The 25787-nt window shown below is 37.7% G+C and overlaps 1 protein-coding gene across 2 annotated transcripts in view; it reads right to left on the bottom strand.

The window, feature by feature from the left end:
- Nucleotides 1–1523: 1523 nt before the first annotated feature.
- Nucleotides 1524–25787, bottom strand: part of fa2h (fatty acid 2-hydroxylase) — a 35255-nt gene continuing 10991 nt past the window's right edge. Inside the window, exons 2-7 of one of the 2 annotated variants that reach the window (XM_066713845.1) lie at nt 10450–10542; nt 6816–6958; nt 6189–6295; nt 5622–5794; nt 5009–5261; nt 1524–4570 (exon numbers count right to left, since the gene is read on the bottom strand). In XM_066713845.1, the coding sequence (XP_066569942.1) occupies nt 4476–4570; nt 5009–5261; nt 5622–5794; nt 6189–6295; nt 6816–6958; nt 10450–10542 (864 nt within the window). In that variant the 3' untranslated portion in view covers nt 1524–4475. The remainder of the gene's footprint in view (nt 4571–5008; nt 5262–5621; nt 5795–6188; nt 6296–6815; nt 6959–10449; nt 10543–25787) is intronic. The other variant, XM_066713846.1, reaches the window with a different exon arrangement.

Below are 25787 nucleotides of genomic sequence, written 5' to 3'. Positions count from 1 at the left end.
TAGGAAATCCATTATGGAAAAGGGTAATTTAAGGGCTCAGGAATTTACACAGGACACTGAAGTTGATGCCAAGCTGGATACACATATCAGTGGTTTTCTTCCATATTTTTAATATCCATATAGTAAAAATTGGGCCTGTGACACTACAGTACAAATAAACCTTTACTTTCTGGGTTGTGGCTCATTTCATACACAACTCAAGCTATGGGAGTGACATGAGCTGAAACAAGGTCCAAGCTCAAGAGAAGTCTGCCACCTACTGGTTAAAACTCAAACTAAACTGCAAACGAATCAAGTCAGAGTAGTAAATTTCTACAAAATGTGGGGTAATGTTGCTTTAGTGTGGGGTGTCTATTTCATATGGAAAAATTAAAGCAGATATTTGTTTGTCAAGGTATTATAGCTTTTGAAATACTTACAAATGTTGGAATGCAACATACAAGAACTCATAGAATGTAACCTCCCATGTTCTCACAGCTAGAAAAAAGGATCACGTCTCCAGCTTTAGCTACTTATAAATGTATACATACACATAATTTTCATTGAATGCTGCCGATTTCTTTGAGACCAAAATAAAACTATGTACCTAAAGTGACAAGACGTTGTTTGTCTGTAAAACCCAATTCCTTGTCAAAAACATCTTAGTGCAGATCAAAGCATTTTCAGATAACACTTGAAAACATTAATTTTATTTTCCTTAAAAAATTAAACCGCTCTAGGTTTCTCTTCTTTGTATTAGGCTTATAGTTTGATTTTGTTGTAGCATATTTTATCATAGTATAGGCCTATTGACAGATTTGCTTATCATTTTTAAAGAGCTTTGTTAAAAGGCTTTTGGAGAAAAAAAAAACATAGTGCATATAATAAAGCAATTGTAGTCCAAGTTCATCATCCATGCATTCATACTACACTGCATTAACCGGTCTTGTAAAAAGAAGGAAGAAGGAACCTTAAGAAGGAAATGTTACAAAAGGCAGAAAAACTTACAATCAGTCCAAAATCCCCACTTAACCAAATTATAAAAATAGAAATGATCTTTGCTAGAGTGGGCATACTTCCACAGTGAATAAAATTGTCAGAGTGTTAATTGGTAAACGCCCATTCCTTGGTGGCATAAATCTGTCCCCCAAATCATATTGCATGCCAATGATTCTCCCCCCCCCCCCACCCCACCCCCTTAATTGAATCTTTAATTGAACTAAAAACGCAATATAAAGGCTCAGTTGGAACGATAACAGTCAGGGCAGGGGGTCCTCCAGGACTGGTTTGGGAATCCCTGCTCTAGTATCTTATCCGTCATCTGGATTTGTGAGCAGGTGACCCACAAAGTGAAGTTGAGATAAATGTTTTAAACAGCATGGGCACAGGCTGCAGAGACAATGTTATTAAAAAGTGCATTTCCATTACCATCTAAATGTTATTGCTTTGGTCTCTCACAACAGAGAGTGAGAGCTGGGGGGGGGTTGTATGTAATTAATTTTAAACGTTAACAGATTTGAGGCAAAGTTCAATTAAAACTCAAATTCAGAAATATACACATTTATTTACAATTACAGTTCACCTCTTGCACAGAATTTTTTAAAAAAGTATATTGTAGTAAACAGATAGTGATTAGAAGCATTTTAGTTAAGAAATAGCTTTTTTTCCCACAACACCATACTGTATATTTAAATATGTATACATTCACCTAATACTATTAGTTTCCTAAAAACATATACAAAATGTTACTTTGGAAAGTTTACATTATAAGTTCAACATTTATTTGTATAATGACTGAGACAGACACTGAATGAAAACAAAAAACATTGGATGAAAGCATTTTCAAGTCCTTCAGATATTAATTTCCCCACAAATATGTACAGTGCGGACATCCTGCAATAATGTCTGGTATCAAACGTGCCAGCAGGTTTTATTTTCTTAACACTGAAGACAAATGCTGAAACGTCTGCTACAGACCTTATATAAAATGTGCTCCATTTAGAAGGACATAGGGTGTCACTACATTTTTAATGGGAATCCCATTTTATCTGTATAAATCTAAAACCACATCCTAAAAAGTAAATATCTCTATAATACATGTTTTTTTGCAATGCGAGCAACACCCTTTTCATCCTTAATGATTATATTTATATACAATTATTATTTCTATATTTTTTGCCAGTTCCTTCTTATACATCCTGCTCCTGGTCCATTTTTTATTCATCGTTAAACGGACTGTCTACCGCAGGAGGTCTTACCTTGGAACAGGCAATACATTGCACATGCAGCTCAAACATAGATCAGGACCCCGCTCCTGAATAACTTTCAGGATAACTTGACAGAAGTCTGTTTTTTTTTCCATTCCTGAACACAAGCTTAAAGTCCAGCTGAGTAAATGACCATAGGAGAGAATTTAAGTCATGCTATTGGATTAACTGAATCTGGCCAATTAGCCTAAATTAGTTAAACCAGGTATGAGGAACGGGGCCCTAGCTCCAGATTTCATATATAGAGTTTGTAAATCTTCATTATTTGTTTCTGGTCTTCACAAAAAAATATATACTATGGCTATTTCCAACTTTGGCTATTTCCAACTTGTGGACATTTTCATTTAATATTATTATTAATAATAAAAGTCCATTCTGGAGCCCTTGAGTAGAGGAGTCAGCCTCATAATGACCTGAAATTCTTCCGTTTCCACGAGACGAGAACAGCCATCAGAGGCAGCAACATGTCACGTTACCCATTCAAAGAGAAACACGGTCTTCTAGACTGAGATGTACAGGAAGTAACAATTTGAAGTTTCAGCACAAAGATGTGGAAGTCTGCTCCTGAAGCTCAATTCAGTGGTATTTTAGCTTGATTTATCATTTGTCTTAGTTGTAAAGTCCCTCACAGCAAATAACCGACTTTCCCATTTAATCCGTCACTGATAACGTTACCTTTCTCCCCTGATGGAGATTTCAGTACACTGGGCACCATGTCCTCCAATTCACTGCATGTCCTCCCACAGCTACACACTTACATCTATCCCACTGAAGACCAATTTCTTCCCTCTTACACTTACACTGAACACACTTTCCACATACTGCCAGGTTGTCTAAGTCTAAAAGTTAAAAATGGGGGGGTGCAATGTGCAATAGAATGTGAACAACAAGCTGGTGAAAATACATCATGTGCTTCATTTGTTATTGCTTGAATTTAAGACACGTCAGTTTGCCCTAAATTCAGGAAAACTCTACTGCACCGTCACTCAACCATAGGTAGATTTGGTTATTTATTTTGAAAGTCACCATTTCATGCAAGATGTAAAGAAGCCAACAATGCAAGTAACAGAAACAGTATTCATGTCACATTGGTGGGGGGGGGGGGAAATCGCAGTGAGAAGTTTGATTTTGTTCATTTTTCTTTTCTCATCCTGCTTGACCCCAGAGTGACACAATTCAGACTTCTGCTGGGGTCTATTTTAAATTCTAAAATATCTCCTTGCCTTCACAAGCTTTAGACAGAGAGATCAGTAATGATGTGAATGGCTGTGTCCATTATTATATGCCTTAAGGCTGACTACTAGTTTTTAAGAGAGAAGGTGCACTACGGGCCAAAACGTACAAATGCCATTGATCAATTCTCTTCAACGTTAAGATGTTTTCATTTCTGTAGGATTCTAACACTGCAAAAATTAATTCTTCGACCAGTATTATTCATACACCTCTGAAGCCTCTGCTAAAACAGTCACTGCTGTGCTTTGGAGAACTGCTGACAGGACATTAACTGGAAGAAAACATTCAATACAATGGCAATTTCCTCAAGAAACAGTAACGGAGAGAATGTAACCAAATCAATAGTTTTTAAAATCTATGATTAGATTCAAATTTGCAGGAGGCAAGGCAATGTGCATATGACCAGCAAATGACCAGTTGCAGGAGTTACAAACAAAAAATGTGAGGAAAATCAAAAATGAAACAAAGATACCATTAACCATGTCCTTAATCAACACAATAGAAGTTGGGAATTAACATAATTGGGTTGAGCTGCTAATAGCAAAGATTGTCATCTTTGTGGTGCCATAGCAATGACAGCAAGGTTTAGATCTGGCATTGAGCTTCTCACAGTCTTTTTGCACATATTTAAATGTACTTTGAGTAGCTGCCTTCATTCTATACCTATTTGCTTTTTACATTTCTTTTAATTTGTATTTGAAAAATCAAGTGTAACTTGGTGGCTTAGTATATAAACCTTAACAGTACTCTAAAAATACAAAAAATTTCTTTTAGAAACAATCAATAAATACATTTAAAGCCCAGGTATTAAGAGGTACCTTGGACGGTGGTGAAAAACAGTTAGAGAAAGGAAGAGGAGTAGGAAAGCTTTAGAGATTACAGTGGTAAATTCAAAGGCATGAATCATTGAGGGCCGCATCCCAGTTGCCTCTGTTCTGCTCCAGCTGAAGTAGGAACTCAGTGGGAAGAAACAGGAGGCAGGCTCATCCCTGAGAGTCAGTGCTTTTTCTCACAACTCTCCTTTTCGAACACCTCCTCTGGGATCAAGGTATGGAACGGGTGATCCCAGAACCTGGTAGTGATTCCGAAACCTGCAGGGCGATGAGAAGAACGAGGAGCGATCAGTGGGGAGAAAGTGGACAGAAGAATAAGGAAGCCGGTAAAGGTATGGCGGGCATGCAAGCAAGACAAAGTAAACCCATAACTGTGCTTCCCAGCTAAACTAAAAGACAAATCAATACTACACAAAGACATGGTCCACAATCTATGCCATGACCTTTAATGAGGCATGCACTCAGACTGCCACATCAACCCTTTATAAATTAGATGCCTCACAAAAGGATTCAAAGTGATCCACATTTGTTCTAGGTTTATTTTACCTCTTTTTGTAGGTTTATTTATTGTAAGGAACAAGAGGTGAAGTTCCTCTGAATGCATGGCTTATCATCTATCAAGGTACACCACTGCTAATATGTCAGAGAGGTGTTGATCTCAAGCCTTTCTTCCAGAGCAACAAAACAACAACATGCCTGATCTCTGGTGCTCGAAGTGATGTTTCACATGGTATGCCTTGAGACCGTACATGTAGGAGCCTTTGCTGGGGCTGCCATAGTGTAGGTAGTAGTGGATCATGTCGTACATCACGTATCCGCCAAGACCCCCCACGAAGATGGACGTCCCCAGGGCTTCAGGCAGTATTAGTTGCATGACACCATAAAATGCGACTACGACAAAAGAAGCAGGGATGGGGGGGAAGACCAGGCGTGATCCATCGTAGGGTGACTGGGGGGGGGGGAATTAAATGAAATTAATAACAACTTTAAAACTCGGGCAGAAAACACATGGAAGGTTGTATTTAAAAAGGTAGCTGAAAAGCATAGGCACTCTCCCAGCCAAATGATTTCCTCCATGTCGCACAAGATCTCACACTATTTTGTTTCAATGAACTGATTAAAAATGACCTCCTGAATTAAAGACCCGATTACACCAGGTCTTCAAGCACTGCTGTGGGAATTTAAGATTGGCAGTTATGCCAAAGTTTGGAGTAACGGAGGCCTTAATGCATCCCAACCAAGAGCTGGTAATTTCATCCCATCCTTCACCAAAACCCTGCCTGCCCCCCGTGCTTTTAACTCCTCTTACCTTGTGGTGCTGTCCATGCAAGAGAAAATGCAGAGTAATGAGGTAATAGTTGCTGGCAGGAGGTTTCATGTGGAACAGAAAACGGTGGATAAGGTACTCAACCAGGGACCAGAGGAACATCCCAAAAAGGAAAATGAAAGGGAAGCTGTACTTGTGAATGGGGATGGAGTAGTCTGTCATGGACACAAAAAAACAGAAACCAAAGCGATGAAAATCAGCACATCAAAAATCAAGGGCGGCAAATCAATCCAGGCAGCCAATGGGATGCACACATCAGAACACACAACACGGGACAAACTACCCTTTAAAGATCTTATTTCTGTTCTCCCCACAAAATATGAAATGTTTGCTTACAGCTTAGTCAGAGTTTAATATCACTTTTGCAAAAACAGCATGATCTGGATTTATAAATATGCATAAATACTCTGAAAGGGTGCATGATCAATTTGCAGCACTTGTAAGACCATCAGCAGGGAATGTTTCCCTGAGGCGAAGAACAGAAACAAGACCTTTGAAAGGATTACAGTACGCATTTAAACAATGTTTAATAGGGGTGGACAAGCCTACCTGTGGTGAAGGACGCAAACAGTTTGGTGTTGCCTAGAGCAAGGGAGGTGTAGCAGTACCAGCTCAGAAATATCACGATGGGCATCCACACCACAGGAACCATGTACCTGCTCACACACACACATACACACAAACACACAGAGACAGGCTTTCAGGGTGACAGTCTTAACACTAGATTTCATATTGAACCCTAGTTTTTATGTTCAAAATTTGGTCTTTATGCGACAATGCACCAGGTTTTAGAGCTCTCGGTACGTCATAACCTGCTTCTACAGTACCCCGATTACTCAAATTCATCACTCAGTTCTGTAAGTGTGCCCTGTGTAATATGACTTCCAAATTAAATAGCCAGCCTTTCTATAGTAAAATCCTATTAACTACAGGGATGTTGCATGCACTTATGTAGCAGATACAAAAGCACATTTGCAACATACAACTGTCACCATGCAACAGGTTTATACACTAGGTTTGAAAAGGCTGCTTTAGGTGAAAACTAAAATACATGTCCCTAATTAGTTACACCAATCCGATTTATAAAAAATTGTCACAATCTGCAGAATGGCACAAACCATGACTACATTGCTTTTAAACCACATTTGCTCTGGATTTCAGATTTTGGATTCTCACCAGGATGTTTTAGAGCAGGCCTCAACGAAATCCGAATAGAAGAGCCGTATGGGCCGGTCCACAGGCTGGTGCACCCAGTCATCGTACTTTTCGCCCAGGTGCCCCACTTGCCATAGCAATGGCTTCCGCCAGTCAACCAGGTCCTGAGAAGCAGCAGAGAGAACAGATATTTTGTGTTAAAATTCTAAGGCTGAGTTAGGAAGTGCTAGTGAGTTGAAAGTATATGTCCAGACATAAGTAGCCTGACACGGCGTGTATGTGACGTAATACCAAGGAACACACTATTTAAATGTTTTTGGCATTGAAGAGGATTCTCCTTAAAATGTGCAGAGAAAACCCACGGCAGTGCAAGGCCAACATGGGCAAGGCATGGAGCGTGGCATTGTGGTGACTGGAGTCATAGAACAGGGGAGAAGAAAACATCAGCGTGTTCATTCATGATTGCGAAACATTTCAGAGTTTTACAAACCACACCTAACTACAAAAATAGTATGTTCTTGGCAAGGGATTTTTTTTTTTTTTTGTTCTGGTTTGTTTGGTAACTGCCTTACCATAGAATACCTACAGAGGGAGCTCTTCAATCACATTCATTAGTAAATCAAAATTAAATGTGAATGTGTATCGATGTCTAAATTAGAGTAGGCAGCTGATTAAGATGAAATCAATATCACTGTACGTTTTAAAATTTAAAACATTGTTTGTTAATGTTTGGAAACCAGGCAAATATTAGTGGTAAAGTTTACACATAAACACTGCCAAGTGGCCCTTTTAAAACATCAACATGGAGACAGAGGGAGAGACAGGAAGTAGGCGAACAGGAGTGACATTAAGAGACTAAATGGCACCAAAACCACATCTAACTGACATGAATCCCAACCATAAAAAAATGCTAATATTAGTGGGTCAGTCCATACTTGGGTTGCTAGAAATAAGGGAGTAAGCTTTAATAAATCATTTGATTTTGAACTGTCAGAAATTACATATCCATGCTTGTTTGGCACCCAGATTCTTGATAAAAGTATAAAAAGGAGACACGCACGAGAAAAAAGAAAATGGATCTTGAAATCAGTCCCCTTCTATGAAGAATTCCCGCTCCTCATATTCCATGCACATTCCTCCCCACACAAGACCCTAAAATATCTAGCAAGGCAATCTCATAATTATAATCCCCGCACCCCCCACCACACTATTTGCATTCAAAAAAGAAAATTTGTGTAGCGCGAGATTTCAGGGAAAACCTAAAAAGTACTGCACAAATTCATGCCAACTGGAGACACTCAACACAGCTATGCAATACCAGGCACAGACAAATCCAATGGTGGTGGTCAATGACCAGAAGTGTGGTCCCCTCTGTCAATCCTGAGCAAAATTCAGTTTCCCTGATAACAGGGAAAGGCCTTGTGTGAACCATTAAACAGAAAAAGGTTAACAACCTTCTCTGCTGTCATACAATAAACAGCTGTTCTTTAATAGTGCCTTACTAAGGGATTGCTTTAGATAAAATGCATGTCCCAAGTTAACAATCACCACATGTGCACTTATATATTAAGTTTATATAAAATACTGTTAATCTTGAATTTCAGCTTTGAAATGCATTGGACTGTATTACAGTTTGATACTTAAGTTCATCTGGATCATCTCTGCCGCCTGAATGTCCAAACCCTTGTTGATGGCAATGCAGTTTACAAGCTACACTTATCCTGCACGTCCCTATAGTTACCTCCTTCACAGAACATCAGATACTACATCTTATCTCTGTTTTATAAGGAAGATGAGATAAAGAGAAACTAAACAAGACTATACCACCTCTGCTGTGCTAGAATATTACACCTCTTGTGCACCTGCAATTGAACATGACAATTTGGTTACCGGTTATACTGCAGTTGAAAAGAATTTAAATAAATTGCTATTCGATTCCGCGATCTTGTCCTTTACCAAGAGACCACTTTAAATGTATGTGAACTGCAATTCTAGTTGATAAAAAGGCCAGCAGAGAGTTTGCTATTCTCAAGTCATGTTTCTGATAGGTCCTTTTCCACGACTGCAGGCAGACGAACAATTACCCGACACATTGAGTTGCATTCCAGAGCAACACAGCCCCAGCTCTATGCTATTTACCAAAACACTGGCTCACTACGAAGAGGTTTTTCATAACAAACACTAGCTCACAGGCCTCCTAGCCTGGGTACTGCAGTCCTTGTATGGCATGACCTTTTCAAACTCATGTCCTTTACATGAACTAAGCACCCAATTCATTTTTACAAAGTTGATCTTGAATGTCCAGTTCTAAGCTTTTTAAAGTGCTTCACACTTCTCTGCAAGAACTGCCATTTCCATTCATTGGCAAATGGCCCAGCGATCTATGGATTATTTTACAGATGCTAGATCACAAAACACGCCGCTATGGTCTTTGAAAAATGAACGTAAGCGGTGTGCTTCGTGATATACCATGTTTACATTGCCATCAATATTTATTTAGCATCTGCTTCCTCAAGAAGCATAAAATGTGTGAGATGATACATTACTTCTGCTGAATATGACATCAGCTTAAAATTCCCCAGTCGACATTTTTAGCACTCGTTTTTAAGAGCCCAATTTCATCCAGAGGAATCCGAATGACCTGGCACTCGGAAATTGACTAATAAATATTCATCCAACAGCCTTAATAAATCCCATTAGGCGACCAATTAATGTCCTTCCCCCATTCTGGCAACATCAGTGAATACTCCTGTGGGGAAGTCCCTGGCTCCATAATATTCAATTAGTTCTCATGCAAGGAAAAGGTTACTGGCTGATGTGCTGGAATTAAAGGACATACATGCCACAGATAAGTGGCAGGCTTATATCACAGCTGAAAGACCAGCATTACAACAACTCTGAAAGCTCAAGTGCATTAAGCTGAGATCAAAATCAAACGTTTGATTCACAAATTGCAAACTTGTGCCCTCTCGTGGTTTTCAGTATAAAAAATAGGGAACAGCATGACATTAAATGTGGAATTTGCAGTTCTTGGGTAGGGCAGAAAGCTAAGAGGAGGAACAATGGAGCAGAATATTGAAACAGATACATGTTTTTAATTTTAGGCACACATAGACAGTGGTTGATATCATTAACTGAAAGTAAAGCGATGTCACTGAACCTAACACAGTAGGATTCTTCTAGAACCAGTTAAGGGCTCTGTCAATAATCTAAGATCTAATGGTCTAATGGACTGGATGGGTCATTCTAGCCTGATCTAAGAATCCCCACACTGTAAAGATCTTCCTCCAAAACAAAGATAATCTAAAAAATGTACGGGGCATGGTTTGCATAACGAAGCTTTCTATTTTGTAAACTGCAAATTGTGAACTTGCTGATCTCCTTGGCTTGTGTAACAGGCAAGAACAAAGCTAAATGTCAAGTAAGATGACAACACCACAAGTGGAGGGCATTAACCTGAACAATTCTGTGACAGTATTCGAATATCACATGCAATTCTGTAGTTCAATTCCCATGTCACTAAATGCCAATAAATATTTTCCTTCTCCATTTGATGTCAACGGTTGAAACTTGATAGTGAAAAGAGGGGCAGTCCATTTGAGTGTCTGTGCATCCATCCCTTGGCCCCCACTACAGCCAGTGATTGAGGTCTTACCGTCTCTGTGTTGACACTTTTACACCTGCTGGCTCCTGACGGCTCCTCTTCAGGCTTTGTGGAATCTGTGGCTTTCCTCCTCTCTCTGACAGTCTGCAGAAATAAGAAGTAAAACTATTAAACTGGACGACCTTTTCAGGAATAGAAAATCTATTTTAAAAACGTGGACTTTGCATTCTATGAAAACCCATCTTTCACAGTACATTTTCAAACAAGTTCCACTGGATTGGCTTCAAGTTTTAGGCTTCAAGTCAGCCCATAGCGAACATGGACTCTCGTCTAATTACATGCATTATAAAAATGAAGATTAAAGTACATACACTTCAGACAGTTCACACAGATCTATAGATATGGACAAATCCCCAAATCATTGCCATTTTTGCACAACATGGATTACTTGATGCACATGACTGTTAGTTAGGCCTTATACTTCAGTGCAGAACTAAGGGTTAGCACCAGGATTCGAAAGCACTAGGGACTCCATATATCAGCATTGACAGGGAACGAGGCATTATTTATTTGCGTGGTCAGAACCACCAGTTGGGATGCAGTGATGTCTTTTTTTTTTTTTTTTTTTTTTTTAAATCTCTGTTTAATGTGTCAGTAGGTAATTAAACCGGAGGCAAATAAGCAGTACCTTAGGTATGACAGTTACTCAATATCTCAATTTCTTAGGAATGCTGTAAAACTTGGTAGGATTCAGAATAATCTAGATTAGATGCAAGAGGTATTTAGAGGTCTATATATTTTCACTTAACACAAAGCTTCATTTAACTAGAGAAAATCCCAGCTCACACTACTTTCCACAATAGGTCAGAGGTCATCTTGAGGATGCCTACTATATTTTGAACAAGGGGTTTTATTGAATTCTGTAAATCCTGAACCATTTACATAACTCTAATTGAGGAGAGGAATTGCTGAAATTCCAGTGTAGATGCGTTATTCAGATGAATGCAGAGCAGACGCACGCCTCACTATTTTTTACACTTCGCCATTACAACACAAAAAGCTGCATGAGGAGTATAAATTGAAACATTAAGCTTTATCCAATGCTACATCAGACTAAAGGGATCCCATAAAGCAAGAGTGATTTTTCTTTCCCTGTTATTCTGTGCACTCCTCGGTTTAAACTTTAATTATGAATGGACTTCTAAAAATACAAATAATGTGTTCCAATTGAACAGATCACAGAACATAAAGACTTCAACCAGTTTCAAACTTATTCCTGTCATTCACATCATGACACGTACATGTAATTGAAAGGCTGACACACCAGTTACTCAACAACCCCCACACACACAAAAATCAGAACCTTCAAAACCAGACACCCCCCATTCAGAAAACACCTTGTGCTATTTGACTATGTACTTTCTAAGCTGGCTTACCACCTGTTACTTGGGGACACAGTAATAGATGCACATTGTTCAGTGGTAAAACATGTATTTCTGTTCAAAAAGCAGGTATGAATTAGGACTTCCCCTTCAACCTCTGAAACTTCAACAGGCAGCAGGATAACACTAACTTACTCTGTGAAATGAAAAAACACACCTGAAACTTACTAAGAAATATTTCCTGTTGCACAACTGAGAAGTATGTATGTAAGTAAGCATTCAGTCTGATTTGTAAACTGACTGACACCTAAACCAAAATAATGATTGGCATCTAGATTGACAATAAGACCTAGAGTCACAACTAGAAGTCACTTGGCTACTAAATAACATTTACAAAGGGTTTTCAAGAAAACCATGAAGGATGCAGTAGAAAAACTATGCTAGTTCATATATTTAAAGTTACATTATTTCACTGATCCTATCAGCACTGTTTATGGAATTAGTAATGCAAAGGGTTTATTGCTGGTCATGTATATAGTGCAAGTACTACTTATCTTTAGAGCAAACGTCACCCCAGGTTACCAAGATAAATTCAGTTCAAACAAAACATGGGTAGCTATAGCAAGCAGAACTACAGCAAACATTGATGCATGCTTAATAATCGTTCCTGGTTATTACAATAGTACTCAAACTGAGAAGTACTAAAGATACAGATTAATTTGCACTTCTCCTGTGTACCTTGAAGACTGAGCCTTTCTGGGTATGCTTGTACCAAGGTAACCCTTTGGCAGCAAGACTGAGGGCTGACCATCATCACCATTGACGTATATTTTGGTTTCAGGTTTCTAAAAGTCGTGAGGAATAGCTGCACTTCAATAGCTTTACCACCACTGGCTTGAAAGTTTCCCACCCCATTCCTTATCAACTACATTTTTAGGAGTTGTCTGCTGGCCTGCAGTGCTCTTTTGAGACACACACAATGTCCTCAACTTCCTTTGTTTGGCCATATCTCACTCATAAGAACATAAGAAAGTTTACAAACAAGAGGAGGCCATTCGACCCATCGTGCTCTTTTGGTGTCCATTAATAACTAAGTGATCCAAGGATCCTATCTAGTCTATTTTTAATTGTTCCCAAATTTTCAGCATCTACCGCATTGCTGGAGAGTTTGTTCCAGATTGTGACAACTCTCTGTGGGAGAAGTGTCTCCTGTTTTCCGTTTTGAATGCCTTGTAGCCCAATTTCCATTTGTGTCCCCGGGTATGTGTATCCCTACTGAAACATCCAACCATGGTGTGCCATTAAGAAAGTAGCATCAAGGCAATTTTGCTGGAGTTACTCAGATTTCACTGTGCTTTGTTTAAAATAAACTTTATTTTTATTTATTTTATTTATTCTGTTAAGATGACTAGTCTTATTTTGTACATCAGCCTTCAGTAATTATTCCAATGTTGATTTTAGGAGTTGTCTGAGCTATGTGTCAAAGTTTTGGAGCCCTACCCAGCCTTGACAGGATCATAATTACATGAAATCATTGACAAAGGAACAAGGTTTTGCAGTTTTAAAGCTCTCAGGTCATGCTATTGATTCATTTTTCTGTGAACCTTGTTAAATAGATTCTTATCTGACTGAGCAGAAAAATTACCCTGCATTCCACATACAGTGATATCACATGCTACCTAGTTCTACTCCAAGAGGTGGAGTATTTTGGTCATTGATTTCTTATCAAAAGACACAAATTAACTATGGCACTATAATTTGTCTGATCAATTCTATGTTAGTGACTTAACTGAAGAATGTAAAGGAGGCTTTCACACGTTCAGATTTGCGAATGCTCACTCACTAATTATACATTTTAAATCTGATGTTTTGCTGAAGACTGTGCAGAGGATTATTAATGAGGGTGCAATGCCTAGACATTGTGTAAATTAATTTAATACTATATGGAACACTTTTAGAAGTCAGCCACAACATCACACCTAATTTAATCACCACAACCTGTGGCCTATCTCCCATTCTTAACCGTTTTGGCACTATTCCCACATTACAGATCATCAACTTCTACTTAAATAAAGTTGAATCATTTTGCAATTAGTTCAAACTGCTGTAAAGCCTGGTTCATTACAGTCCTACTAAATTCAATTACACACGATTTAAAGTAAAACAGAACCAGTTTCTCTGGCAATCCTCTTTCACACCTCTAAATCTAGTTAATTAATGAAATATATAGCAAAGCTAAACAAAGAGCTGGGGAAACAATCACATGTACAAATAAGGAGAAGAGAGAAAAGAGAAATGAGAGGGAAGGTGGTGGTTAAGGATGGGTGCAAAACAATGCAGTATACTGTGCCCAAATTACTCCACAGGGCCTCTCTTTGTGAGCATATGCGATCTGCGGAGGTCGCAGCACAAATCTGTCTTGCACCCCTCCTGCGGGAAAGGGGTGCACTGAGAGAGATGCTGGCTGTCCCTGGTACCAGGAGAACAGGGTGCGATGTGTAAACCGCCTTCAGACAGCTGGGGGCTGCATTTGCATTGCGCGAATACTGCAGTGTGTAATGGCAACCCACACCAGCCAGGACAGACTGGTACAGTTTTCTCAGGCCCAGCTGGATACACAGGAGGCTTTCTACTGCACTGGCACAATGGAGTTGCTGTACACCACACTCCTGCTTCAAAAAGCACAATGCGTTTTTTTTCATGCTTACAAAACAATCTGGGAATCAAGCTCAAAATAGGAAAAATGTCTCCTTTTCTGTTCACTTCTATCAGGGAATTAGAAGAGATAGCAGACCTGGTTTGATTAAAATATTTCTACATAGTTCTCTTCCATATGCATTTTGTCTTGTGCCTTGAACCAGGCACTCCTTTGATATCAGGTCTTCTCCAGTTATTAAAGGTTTGTAACTTGTGTGTCAGTTTGTTGCTCGATCAGTTGTTCAAGGTTACATAAAAGGATTAGTATATTATCTAAATGTAGGGGGAGGGATTTTTAGCACTAGCTGGAGTGAGTTAGCACTTTTGAGAAGAAACAGCTGGAGAAACAGAGAGTAACAATTAGTTTATTTTACACAGAAAACTCAGCTAGGCATGCCACTGAAAACACAACCTTTATTTATGGCTTTTAGTTTTTTGTGGTTGTGTAAGGCTTTTTAATTTAAACTTGACTTAAATGGGGGTGGAATGTAAGATTGGTCAAATTTTGTTTGCGGGGGGGTGGTGTGAAGGATGTTGTGATTTTTATAGCTAAACTAAAACAACTAAAATCATTAATTGGTATTATTGTAATAAAAGGGAATCTATATCCATTATGGATAGGTTAGGCTAGAATAGGTGTCCCACAGTAACGGAAAGCAACTTAATTAACTTCTTTCAATTCCTGAAAGAAAAAGCATTATAGACTGTAGAGCAGTGCACTGACTAAGCATTTATTAACAGAAACTGTAAGATGCTTTATGAATGCAAAATGCTTATCTTAGTGCCTAGCACTGGCGTGTACACAGTTTTCATGTATCATCCACTATGGCCTTTGGAATAAACTGCTGCAGGTGTGGCTGAAATGTATACAGTTCACCAAGTTTGTTCACCTCTGAAACTAGACACCATTTATTAAACAAAACAGCAGTTTACTATCAAGTAGTAACCATCTGTCAAAAAGATGTATAGGATTAAAGCAAATTATTTAAAAAATAACATGGTGGTGAAACATTTACAGAATACAACCTGCTATAAAATGGTAATCTTTTAAAAACAGCATTTCAGAATGCAATTAAAATGCACAATTCTGATATGAACTGAAATGCTTTTCACAGTTTGTCTTGTGTGGAAAAAGGGGAAAAGTTAATCATAAACTGTATTGCAAACCTAAACAATGCCAATTAATCTAGAGTGAAGGCAACCAAAAAATACTTTTTCAATGGATTTAGTTGTACAGGTTAACCATGGGGGCAGGATATTTTAATTCTCCTTTGTGCAGAATTAATCAATCTTGAACTCAAGTCCTCTCCATTTTCAACACAGGTGGTTACAAACTAAAAGCCCTTTTTGACCATGATCCGTCAGCTGAAACTCATCTATGTTCAAACATACAAAACTTACAAACTGTATCTAGGCAGCTCTCAGAGATCTTGTTGACAGTCCACAAAGGAACACACTATGCTGCATTAAAAACATTTTTATTTTTAACTATTGTATACCTTGTGTGTTTGTTTAAGAGGAATTAGATCAAGTAAAATGAAAACGGGCCCAAACAGTGAATAGTCCTACTCTGAATTTCTATGAAACAATATACAACGAACATCATAAAGCTTCAGATGAGATAATGGCTCAATAAACAGTTATGCTGAAAAACAGTTAAGGTTATCTACATTTTTTATTTTATTTTTTTAAGTGTGGGAAAATTGGGAAAATCTAGAATTGCTGCAGTGAAGTGTGTGTAAGAAAAGAGCTGTGTTCAATTTCAGTTCAATTGTGAAGACGTTTCTTCAGAACAGTAACAGGAGTCTTGTGGGAACAGTCCAGGGACAGAATAGGGACACGTAATGCAGGACTACACTGGTATGGAAAGCAAAACTGGCAGAGGGGGCTGTAGGGACAAATAACCAATTTGTTATGATAACTGCTTTTCATGCAGCCACACCAAAGCTTGATGTTTGAAATATTGTTCAAATTCATCCTGTGTCATGCCTGAGTTTCTACGGTGGAGGGTGTGGCTCTGCTCTCAGCCAGAAAATCCTGCCCATCGTGCCACATTCTCCATGTCTGATCTCATGTATGGCTCACTGGTCTGAAGTACCATGACAAATCAATGAGGTGGCATAGCTGGCTGTCAATTGCCTTTGCTCACCTTCAAGTTTCAGCTCCTCTGTTTGTTAGCCTGAAAAACAAATCAGTCTAGAACCCCTGCTCAGCAAGAGGAAAAATGGCTCAATTCACTTCATTGGTTTGCCCTGTACCGGTCACACTGATTAGAAGAAGCTTGGCTTTGGAGAGCTTTATATTAAAAGGTGAAAAATGTCACTTGGCAGCCTCTGCACTTTTTTTTATACAAGGAAAGCTGTATGATAGTCTCCTCCCACATTAGACAGGTCAGACAGGATTTTCAAGAAAGCTTTCTTTTTCTCGAGCTGATTCACTGTCATTTGGCTATGCATTTGGCATTCCAGCTTTGTTTTCAATGAATACCTACCAGAAAGTACTGAAGTTTCGTATTTGGACATTTTCTCCATTAGAGGATGGCATATACAGAACTCAAGATGACATCTCCAGTTGCTAAGGGATTGATCATAGTTATAAAATGTACATTACAATCCAAACCTCTCAAATAAACTCTTGCAGAAGTCTAGCTCATTCTCTAGTGCTGGTTCCCGAATTTGTGTACCTCTCTATTGCCTACTTTAACATTCAGTCACTTTGGTTTTGGAAAAACTTCTGGGTTGTTTATCAAGTTAAGCAAAGAGTGTGAGCTAGTTTCACTAGGTTTTCCATCTCAAGCAAAGTTTCTATAAGATTTTCCAAAGGCAGTTAATATCAGAAACATTTTTTCCCCCCCAGAACTCATCTAATTAATTTAACATTAACGTAAAATTAAATCCTCCACATCAGTTATTTAGATGTAGTACTGCTGAACTGGCATATTGAAAAAATCCCTAAAAAGAACAGCAGTATCTGCCCAGATTATTAAAACATAGTAACACTGGCCTGAAGACTTTATAGGGTCTGGCATCTTATTTTTGGTTTTGTACCGTAGCATGGTTTACTCTGGAGATCAGTACGAGTGAAGACCAGAAGGTAAAAGCCAGAACATGTAACCTTCAGCTTTGAAGAGTGTTTAAACACAGATGTGCATAACGGGATTTAATTTCAATATTTAAATATTTCTGGAACACTGCCTCTCAGAAAAATTATTATTAAAGTAGAAGAAAATATCAAATGTAATAGTGGTAGTGATAATAATGCAAAGGAAGTCTAGGATTATTCATGATTTCTGCATTGTACTTTGCAGTTGTGCCTATTTGACAGTATGTGCGAGTGTACGGGATCCACCACATCAGACAAGGGAAGAAATAACACAAAGAAGCATGCTTGTAGCCTATAGTTTAGTAAAAGTGTATGTTTGAAAAACTAGTAAATGGAGTTAAATGAAATCCACAGGCAAAGGATCTTCATTTATAAAGCTGACAACAGTAAAATATGCCATGATACAGAACAATAATTATTAAATCTGTATCACAAAGTAACGCTAAATACTGTGGCACTTATACGCTTCCATTGTTTTGTAAATGGTGTGTATCAAGTTAAAGAAGATGAATAAGATTTGTGAACCAGTTTAGCCATGTACATTGTTTTTAAAATCAACATATGAATCAACGTAAAGCAGTAAACTGGTCTTCAAATATGAAGGCATTATGCACAGCATATGTAAGGGTTTTATTTCTTCTATGCATGTTTAAAGAGTTCTGCCTTTCCCCATCAGATGAAACCTCCAATAAGTCAGAGCAATGTTCTTCCCCAGCACTTACTGCTATGCTAAACACATGACACTGAGCTTCATCTCGGATTTCAAATGTAACTAACACAAGATTTCATTAGGATTAATGGCAAAGTAGCTGAATACACGACTAAATCATAGGCAACCCTAGCACTTCTTTTGCAAGTCATTGTTACACCTAATCGGTTTTTGATTGATAGCAGCAGATTAATTAATTACAGATCAAATAAGAGCATACGTTACCAGTTGTTAAATCCTGAAATGATATGCTAACCATTATAATATGGTTTCTACTTGGCAGCTTTTTGGTAAGTAGTAAAGCAGAATGTTTCCTAATACTTTAACAAGGAAATAAAACCCTTTAACATGGACTCTGATTAATTATGGAGTTTGTGGTGTTGCTTTCCTTATTTACCCAAGAACTGCACACCACCTGAGCAGGATCTATAGCCAGGTCCTAGAGAGGTGAACTGGGTAATTCAGTCGATGGCAATAGCAGCTTTACAAATTCTGCTTCGTAGGATAAAATCAATTACAGTTTTCAACTTAAAAATAGACAATATTGAAATATTATTATGAATTAGTATTATTAATAATAATATTAAGCAGTAACTCAGATGCCAGCAATCAAAAGCACTTTAAATAATTACTATGATGGAGGAATACAACAATGGTTTATGTACATTTACACTTTTCAAATCCATGTAATGTTATAATGTAGGGGGGGATACAATCAAATTAAAAATCATGGGATTTTACTACTTGTGGGTTTATATATTCTCATAAAAATAAAGACATTTATAAGAATGATAAAAACAGTCTAATCTACCTTGAAAACCTTCCCATTGGAGCAAGTATAAATGTAACGTCATTGCCAGCTGACTAGAAAAAGAATACCTTGCTCCTCGGTCTAGCAGAGCAGGACAAAGAACTTGCCCATTCACAGGAATTCTAGGTTTAATGGAGGTGTAGTTATCTGACCGCGGTTTGCCCTGGTGAGCACTTGGTCATAGTTCTGATTAAAAAGATCAGGTGAAACCACACAGATTTTCCTTGGACTGTTTAATCTGCGTTATGTTTGTTTTTTAACTACATTTTATTATGTACCGTCATAACATTAGTTTGTGGGTCATTATACCAAATAACATGTAAGGTCCAGTAAAATAAAAATCCAGAACTTGATTTATTCAACATTTGTGTTGAAACACACTTAACATTGCACTATACTAGTGTTATTAAGTAAGGGGCAATGCACCAGCCAAATAAAATATTGCAGTGTAATTTTCCTGAATGAGAAAACTACAATTGGCTACCAACTCAATACTTATCAGCTAGATATTAATAAAGACTGTTAAGCAAATGGCCATAAATCAGTTTTTCCCTAGGGCTTACATGGAATACAATATTACTGATGTACTCCCATCTCTCTTGTTCATCATATACAATGTAATGATTTGACCCACTCGCTAATAGAAAATTACGTAACTGTACTCAGTTGCGGCTTCATTTTCAGTGAGATGACACTTTCTTCTAATCATAAATGTAACCGCTATGTTGAACAGGTTTGTAGTTTGCTATTAGCGGGTGGGTCAAAGTTTTGATTTAATCTGGTCCCAAATCTTAATTTATTTACACATTTAAAAATCACAAATTGCAAACCTGTATCCTATTGCAGTTTATTGTCAGGGGCCACTTTCTACTACTTTAAATAAAAATGTTATATGGTAATAAAAGCTGTCATTTCCGATTCATGGAGAGATCAAAGTATTGATTTGTTCTAGGCCATAGTGTACAGGAGTGCAAAACAGAAAGCAACATGTGATCTTTTCAATCTGTGTCAAAAGTCAGTGAGTAAATCTGGTATTCAGATGTTTGTTAGGTTTTGCTTTTAAAGTAAATCTACAATTATCAGCTGGGTTGAAGCGCTGGATAACAATTACCCTTTTTGTTTGTGAAAACTTAAAAAAAAAAATCACTTGGCACAGTTTGCTAAAAAGAGCAATTAACCTCACACACAACACTCTGATAGCCACTGCTCCGGGACTATAAACTGCTAAATTGCCCATGATCCACCAGGTTGGTATCTTAAAGAGAAAGAAAGTATTGGACTATTTTCCATACTAAACAGATGAAAGCTGTAACGGTTTCCTTTTCAGTTTTGAATGATTTGAGCTCACACAGTATCAACTCAAACCAGTCTGTACAGCCTGGTAAAGGGGTTGAAAAAGGGAAAGAAAAGAAAAAACAACAACTTGCAAATAACACCTTGAAAGTAAATATTTAACAGAACATTCCTCTGGCTTTCATATTGCAAATAGTGAAGAACAACCAACTCTAATGGAGTTTAGGAGGCGCGGTTTCTCTTCAGGACATCCAGGTTATCAAAACAATCTGCTCTCTCAGGGCATTTTCACATATAGTCCTATTTAAAAGAACCAAAGTGGACCAAGAGAACAATAACCCACTTCTCTTTGCAGTCATACTGTTCGTAGATTTGAAAGAGGACCCAGATCTCTTTCTGGTCCACTTCAACTGTGATGGGGTCTCAGTCCACTTACCATTCACACTATTGTTCTTTGGGAGCCCAGACCACCAGTGTATAAATGTCAAAATGTAATATTTGTATGTATATATCTACAGTATGTATGTATGTATATTGAATTAAGACTTTTTTGTGCTGCTTATTTAAAACCAACATAGTAGTTATTATTCTAATTATTATACATAAAAATAATAATGGTATTTTGGTAATTAACAACTTTAAAGTCTTTGCATATTGTACTGTAATGAATTTACAGTTTTGGATGTAGCCTCATTTCATATCATTTCAGCAGGAAATGAAATTTTAAAATTGTAAAAATAAAATAAACTTCTATGTATGTCATTGTTTATTGTGATTAGAGAGGCTGCGAAAACAAAAACTATGCATCTTTCACGATTTAGTGAACATTAAAGTTACAAGCTGGGAATCCCCAATACCGAGACTGGGTGAGCTCTTCAGTCAAGAAGTATGCAGATCAAGTGATGTATGAATAAATCTCAGTGCCAAAGCCCTGGTGTGTGATATATAGATTCTGTAGGTGAAAAGCCATGGTTGTACAAGACCTAGAGCTGCTGTTCAGTATTTGCAAGAACACTGTGTTCACAGTCTTGAACTTCAGTTATTAAACAAAAGGTGATTTGTGTCAGTTTATTAATTTTGTATGTATCTGACCACATATCCAAATAGCCAAACATGCCACTATCTTATAAATTAAATAATAGTTTGACAAATTAATTACACCATAAAATGGAAGAAACTGTGTGGCAATTGGTGCTTTCCAAATACACTGTAATTAATAGGCTATTTGTGGGTTAATTAATTACTAAATAAACAATAGACAAAAAGCTAGCAGCAGAACAAAGATATTCAAAAGATCAAGACAGACATACCATAATGACGCACAGGCAGCCACACTTATCATATACACAGTACAACTTGTTTAAGATTTGAAGACTGAGGAAAGGTTAACAAACTGGCCTTTCATTGTGCTTAAAGATTGTTTTCCCTCCCAAGAGAAGTTTACTCAGGATTAGGCAAATACACTTGTTTTCACCTAACTAAAGCTAGGTACCAACAAAAACTAAACACACTTTCTAAGCTCATAACCTGAAAAGATTAGAGTGCTTATACAATATTACACATGTATACTTATTGAATAGCCCAGTGGAAGTATTCTTTGCAAGTGTTGAAGCATTGTTAGGCTCAGTGCAAAAACAGCCACCGATCTTTCAAAGTCATCCACTCTAATCCAGGCATACCTGAGGGGCACATGTTTTTGGTTTTAAAGACTTAATGGAGTGAGCCGTTAATTTAGAGAAGTGCCAATGACGATTTTTACAGTTGAATTATTAACTTGGAAACGTGGGTTCATGGGAAACAGAACCTATGAATTTGTAAAGATGCGCATGTCGACCAAGACCAATAGAACGGCAGAAACAGTGGTGCTTGTACTTGGCAACTGGTTTTGGAAACCGCACTAGAAAACACCAAATCAGTAACTTTCTCACCATTTCCTATTATTTTATTTTATAGTAGTCAAAATTTAGAATTAACCCATTTTTAAAACACATGTATTCTAAACTGGAGCAAACTTCATACTGCTTTTATTCTGCATTAAAGTGCGTGTCTGCCTCCCCTTTGTTGCAAAACACTAAGAATATTCCATGCTACTTCAGCATTAGTTAACATATTATGTGAAAACAGATGCAGGTTTGCCATCTCCTGCCACAGAGATTAAAAACCATTAAATTACAGCAAAAAACACTGCTGCGGCAGAGTGCATACATTTGCAGTGTATAAGAGAATGGCCCAAGGCAGACTTTTTTTTTTTTTTTTAAGGATACCCAGCAAATCACCCTCTTCTATACTAAATTTGCACACTTTGACTAAGTGAGGCCCACATTAAAAGTGAGGATGCAGGGTTGCCTGCAGGAAGTAGTTTATGTTTTTTCGGAAGCAGCAAAGCAGAAAGCAGTTACCGTGGGAACACGATCACTAATCACTGGGCCACTCTTTCAGCTGCTTTGCTGCTCAGGGAGAAAATTGTGCAAATGATCGTGGGCTACACATCATTCAAGAACATTATGTACCTGGCAAGGCCATAGTCAGGGCAAAATCTTTTGGGCCTCTTTCTCCTCAGCTGTGCCTGCTCACTTCACTGAAGTTCACTCGTGCACTTGAGTCAAATACAAATATTGCTCATATGGCTTTTTATAATGGAACAGACTACAAAATAATGACTTTAACGGTAGTGTTTTGGGAGTATGAACTTCAAAGGCTAAAGAAACATTAATATATCAAAAGATATTGCATATATCTATTAGCTATTGTGTTTAAAGTGTAATTATCCCCAAACAATAAAAACAGAAACATCAACTGCATTGGCAGTTTTATTTAGTGATCAAATGCTTTATCACTATAGGGCATAGTGTTTGTAATCTTATTGAATACCATGTAAAATTGTTGATTTTCATACACAGCACAACATACAATGGCAAGTGAAGTAACTAAATAGTAGACTACTAGCTAACATAACTAGCTATCCAGCGTTACATCCAGTAGGCCAAGCGACCGCCTTTATTGTCTCAGCACCAGAATTGCTGCTGCCACTGGCAATCGCTTCAGTCCAGTCAGAACTGGGCTTGCTAAACTATTCAACAATATTATGCTCTGAACCAGATGTTAATGAAACATGAGAGTTTATCAATGATAGTGCAACAGTGCATGCTGTGAATGTTATTATATGCATCTCATCCCAAACCATGCCTTTACAATCACTCTAGGCACAGTGATACCCATTCTGGATTGAAACCTAAACTGACAGAGAATAAAGAAAACTATTAAGACTGAACTGAATACATGTCCCCGTTTTAAATATCTTATTATAACCATCTGCCATTTCAAGATATGATTAAATCAAACTACATGCTGCACTGCACTGCACTATATTGGACTTGACAGTAAGAGGTTTGGGTATGTCATTTAAATTTTAAAAATGATTGGATGTCATTCAGTCATGCCAGAGATTAGAGACCAGTACTACTTTACAGGTTCGATAAATTTGCATATTTACAAATCATTCCAAATTGTACTCAAGCTATATTTCAGGAAATGGAGTAACCATCAGCTATGGGGTTTCACATTTTGGTCCAAGAGGGACATAAACCAGTAACTTATTTTAGAAGAAAAAAAACTGACCCTAAAGTCTAACAGCCTCAGACTGCAGCTATAATTATTCATAACTAATGAAGCTGCAATCAGACAGGGACAGTGGGATGAGTGGCGAGAGAATGATGAAAAGGCTCTTTCTTTTCTGGCTTTCCTTCACAATTATTCAGCATTCCCAGAATTCCTACACTAACATGTTCAGATGCCTTCACTCCATGGTTTCATTTTGAATTCTATGAAGATGCAGGAAAAAAAACACTTTCACTGCTCCTTCTTACTCACCATTGAAGGAGGAACTCGTGCTTTTCAAGAAACCCTGACAAATGTCATATACAGAAATAAACAGCTTGGTAACCCAAGTAAAACAAACTGCCAATTGAAAGGTTAAAACTTTGAGCCTACAGTGTATTGATGAACATACATTGTGGGGGGATGACTATCAAGTCATCCAGTCAGTAGCTACTCATCAGGAGGACATCAGGCCTGTTGATACATATTAGGAACTGCAACGCCTGCCGGAAGTGACAAGACAGTACAAGGCCGGTGCAGATTATAGGTACAAGTATAGTCCTGTATTGTTTGTTTGGTCACACTTCTGCTTCTTACATGAAAAGATATTCTGTTTGATAGCATGAGCATGTGGTTTCTATTTAAAATAAGTTTATTATGATTATGACAAAAAAAGTAGTTCACAAAAAAGAAAAAGGCTTCAAAGATGTATTTTATGCTCATTATTTCAGTAGTCTGCAAAGTTTCATGCAGTTTACTCCTTGACTGGGTGGTAACACATAGCTAAATGCACAACTTTTATAAGGTCATGATACAATGAGGGGAGGGGGATAAATAAAATGAAGATATTGGTTAAAGCTTTTAATTTAAAATACAAAGTTTGACATAGGCCATGGAAGAATAATAGGCTTACATAAAATAATTACAATCAGATTTCACTTGAGTTCAATTAGCTATTTTGTCCTTTCTTTCGTTACAAAAAAAGTTACATTAAGAGCAGGCTTGGAAACCTCCCATTTATGATTTGGACATGAGAAATTAGCAACATCCAGTCATTAATGGAGAGGAACTAAACAAGTATTCACTTACAAATGCTTTCAAAAACATCTGCAATTATATGTTAGACAGTCCCCTATATAGTTATACAGGTAGTTACAAATCCCTTTGTTTTAGTGTACATTTTAGATGTATTGAAACAAGGCTTTCAGTCCTACTTTTAACCACATCCTCTCAAACGTAGAACATTAATCTCATATTACCATAAGTGCTACAAATCAAAGATATGGCAAACAAAACATCTGTTTATTAACAATAGATGTTCAGGTCACAGGTGAACTATTCAAGTGATATCAAGTTCAGATTGTTTATGGGAATGAAGGATTCTAATGGGATTCTAGGTGTTGGGGCACAGCTCTTGGGATCATCTGCACACACCTCAAAGGCTGTATTGCTACTACACTAGCAAACTGCACTTTACAAGTACAACGAGAGTGAGAGGTCTCTCGGTGACGTCAGCATCACTGCTCTGCAATTACCAGAGGGCCTGAACTGCCACAAGAGCAGTAATGTACCTTCATCTAATTAATGAAGGGAATGTCATGGATCTCCAAGAACAAACATGTTGCTGACTTTAAGACACTGCTTATGTAGATGGGTTTATCTAGTTTAGCCCTGCAAATGACCATGTCTGGAGATAATTTGACAATTTGATGGAATGACTTCTAAAACCAAGTTCCCAGAAACAGGTGTGTTTTTTCTGGCAGTTGTATTGTTATTGTTTCTAGGTCACATCTTGTTT

The sequence above is a fragment of the Amia ocellicauda genome, chromosome 9, assembly GCF_036373705.1.
Source record: "Amia ocellicauda isolate fAmiCal2 chromosome 9, fAmiCal2.hap1, whole genome shotgun sequence".
In the NCBI taxonomy this organism is placed as follows: Eukaryota; Metazoa; Chordata; class Actinopteri; order Amiiformes; family Amiidae; genus Amia; species Amia ocellicauda.
This window is presented reverse-complemented; position numbering and strand designations above follow the sequence as displayed.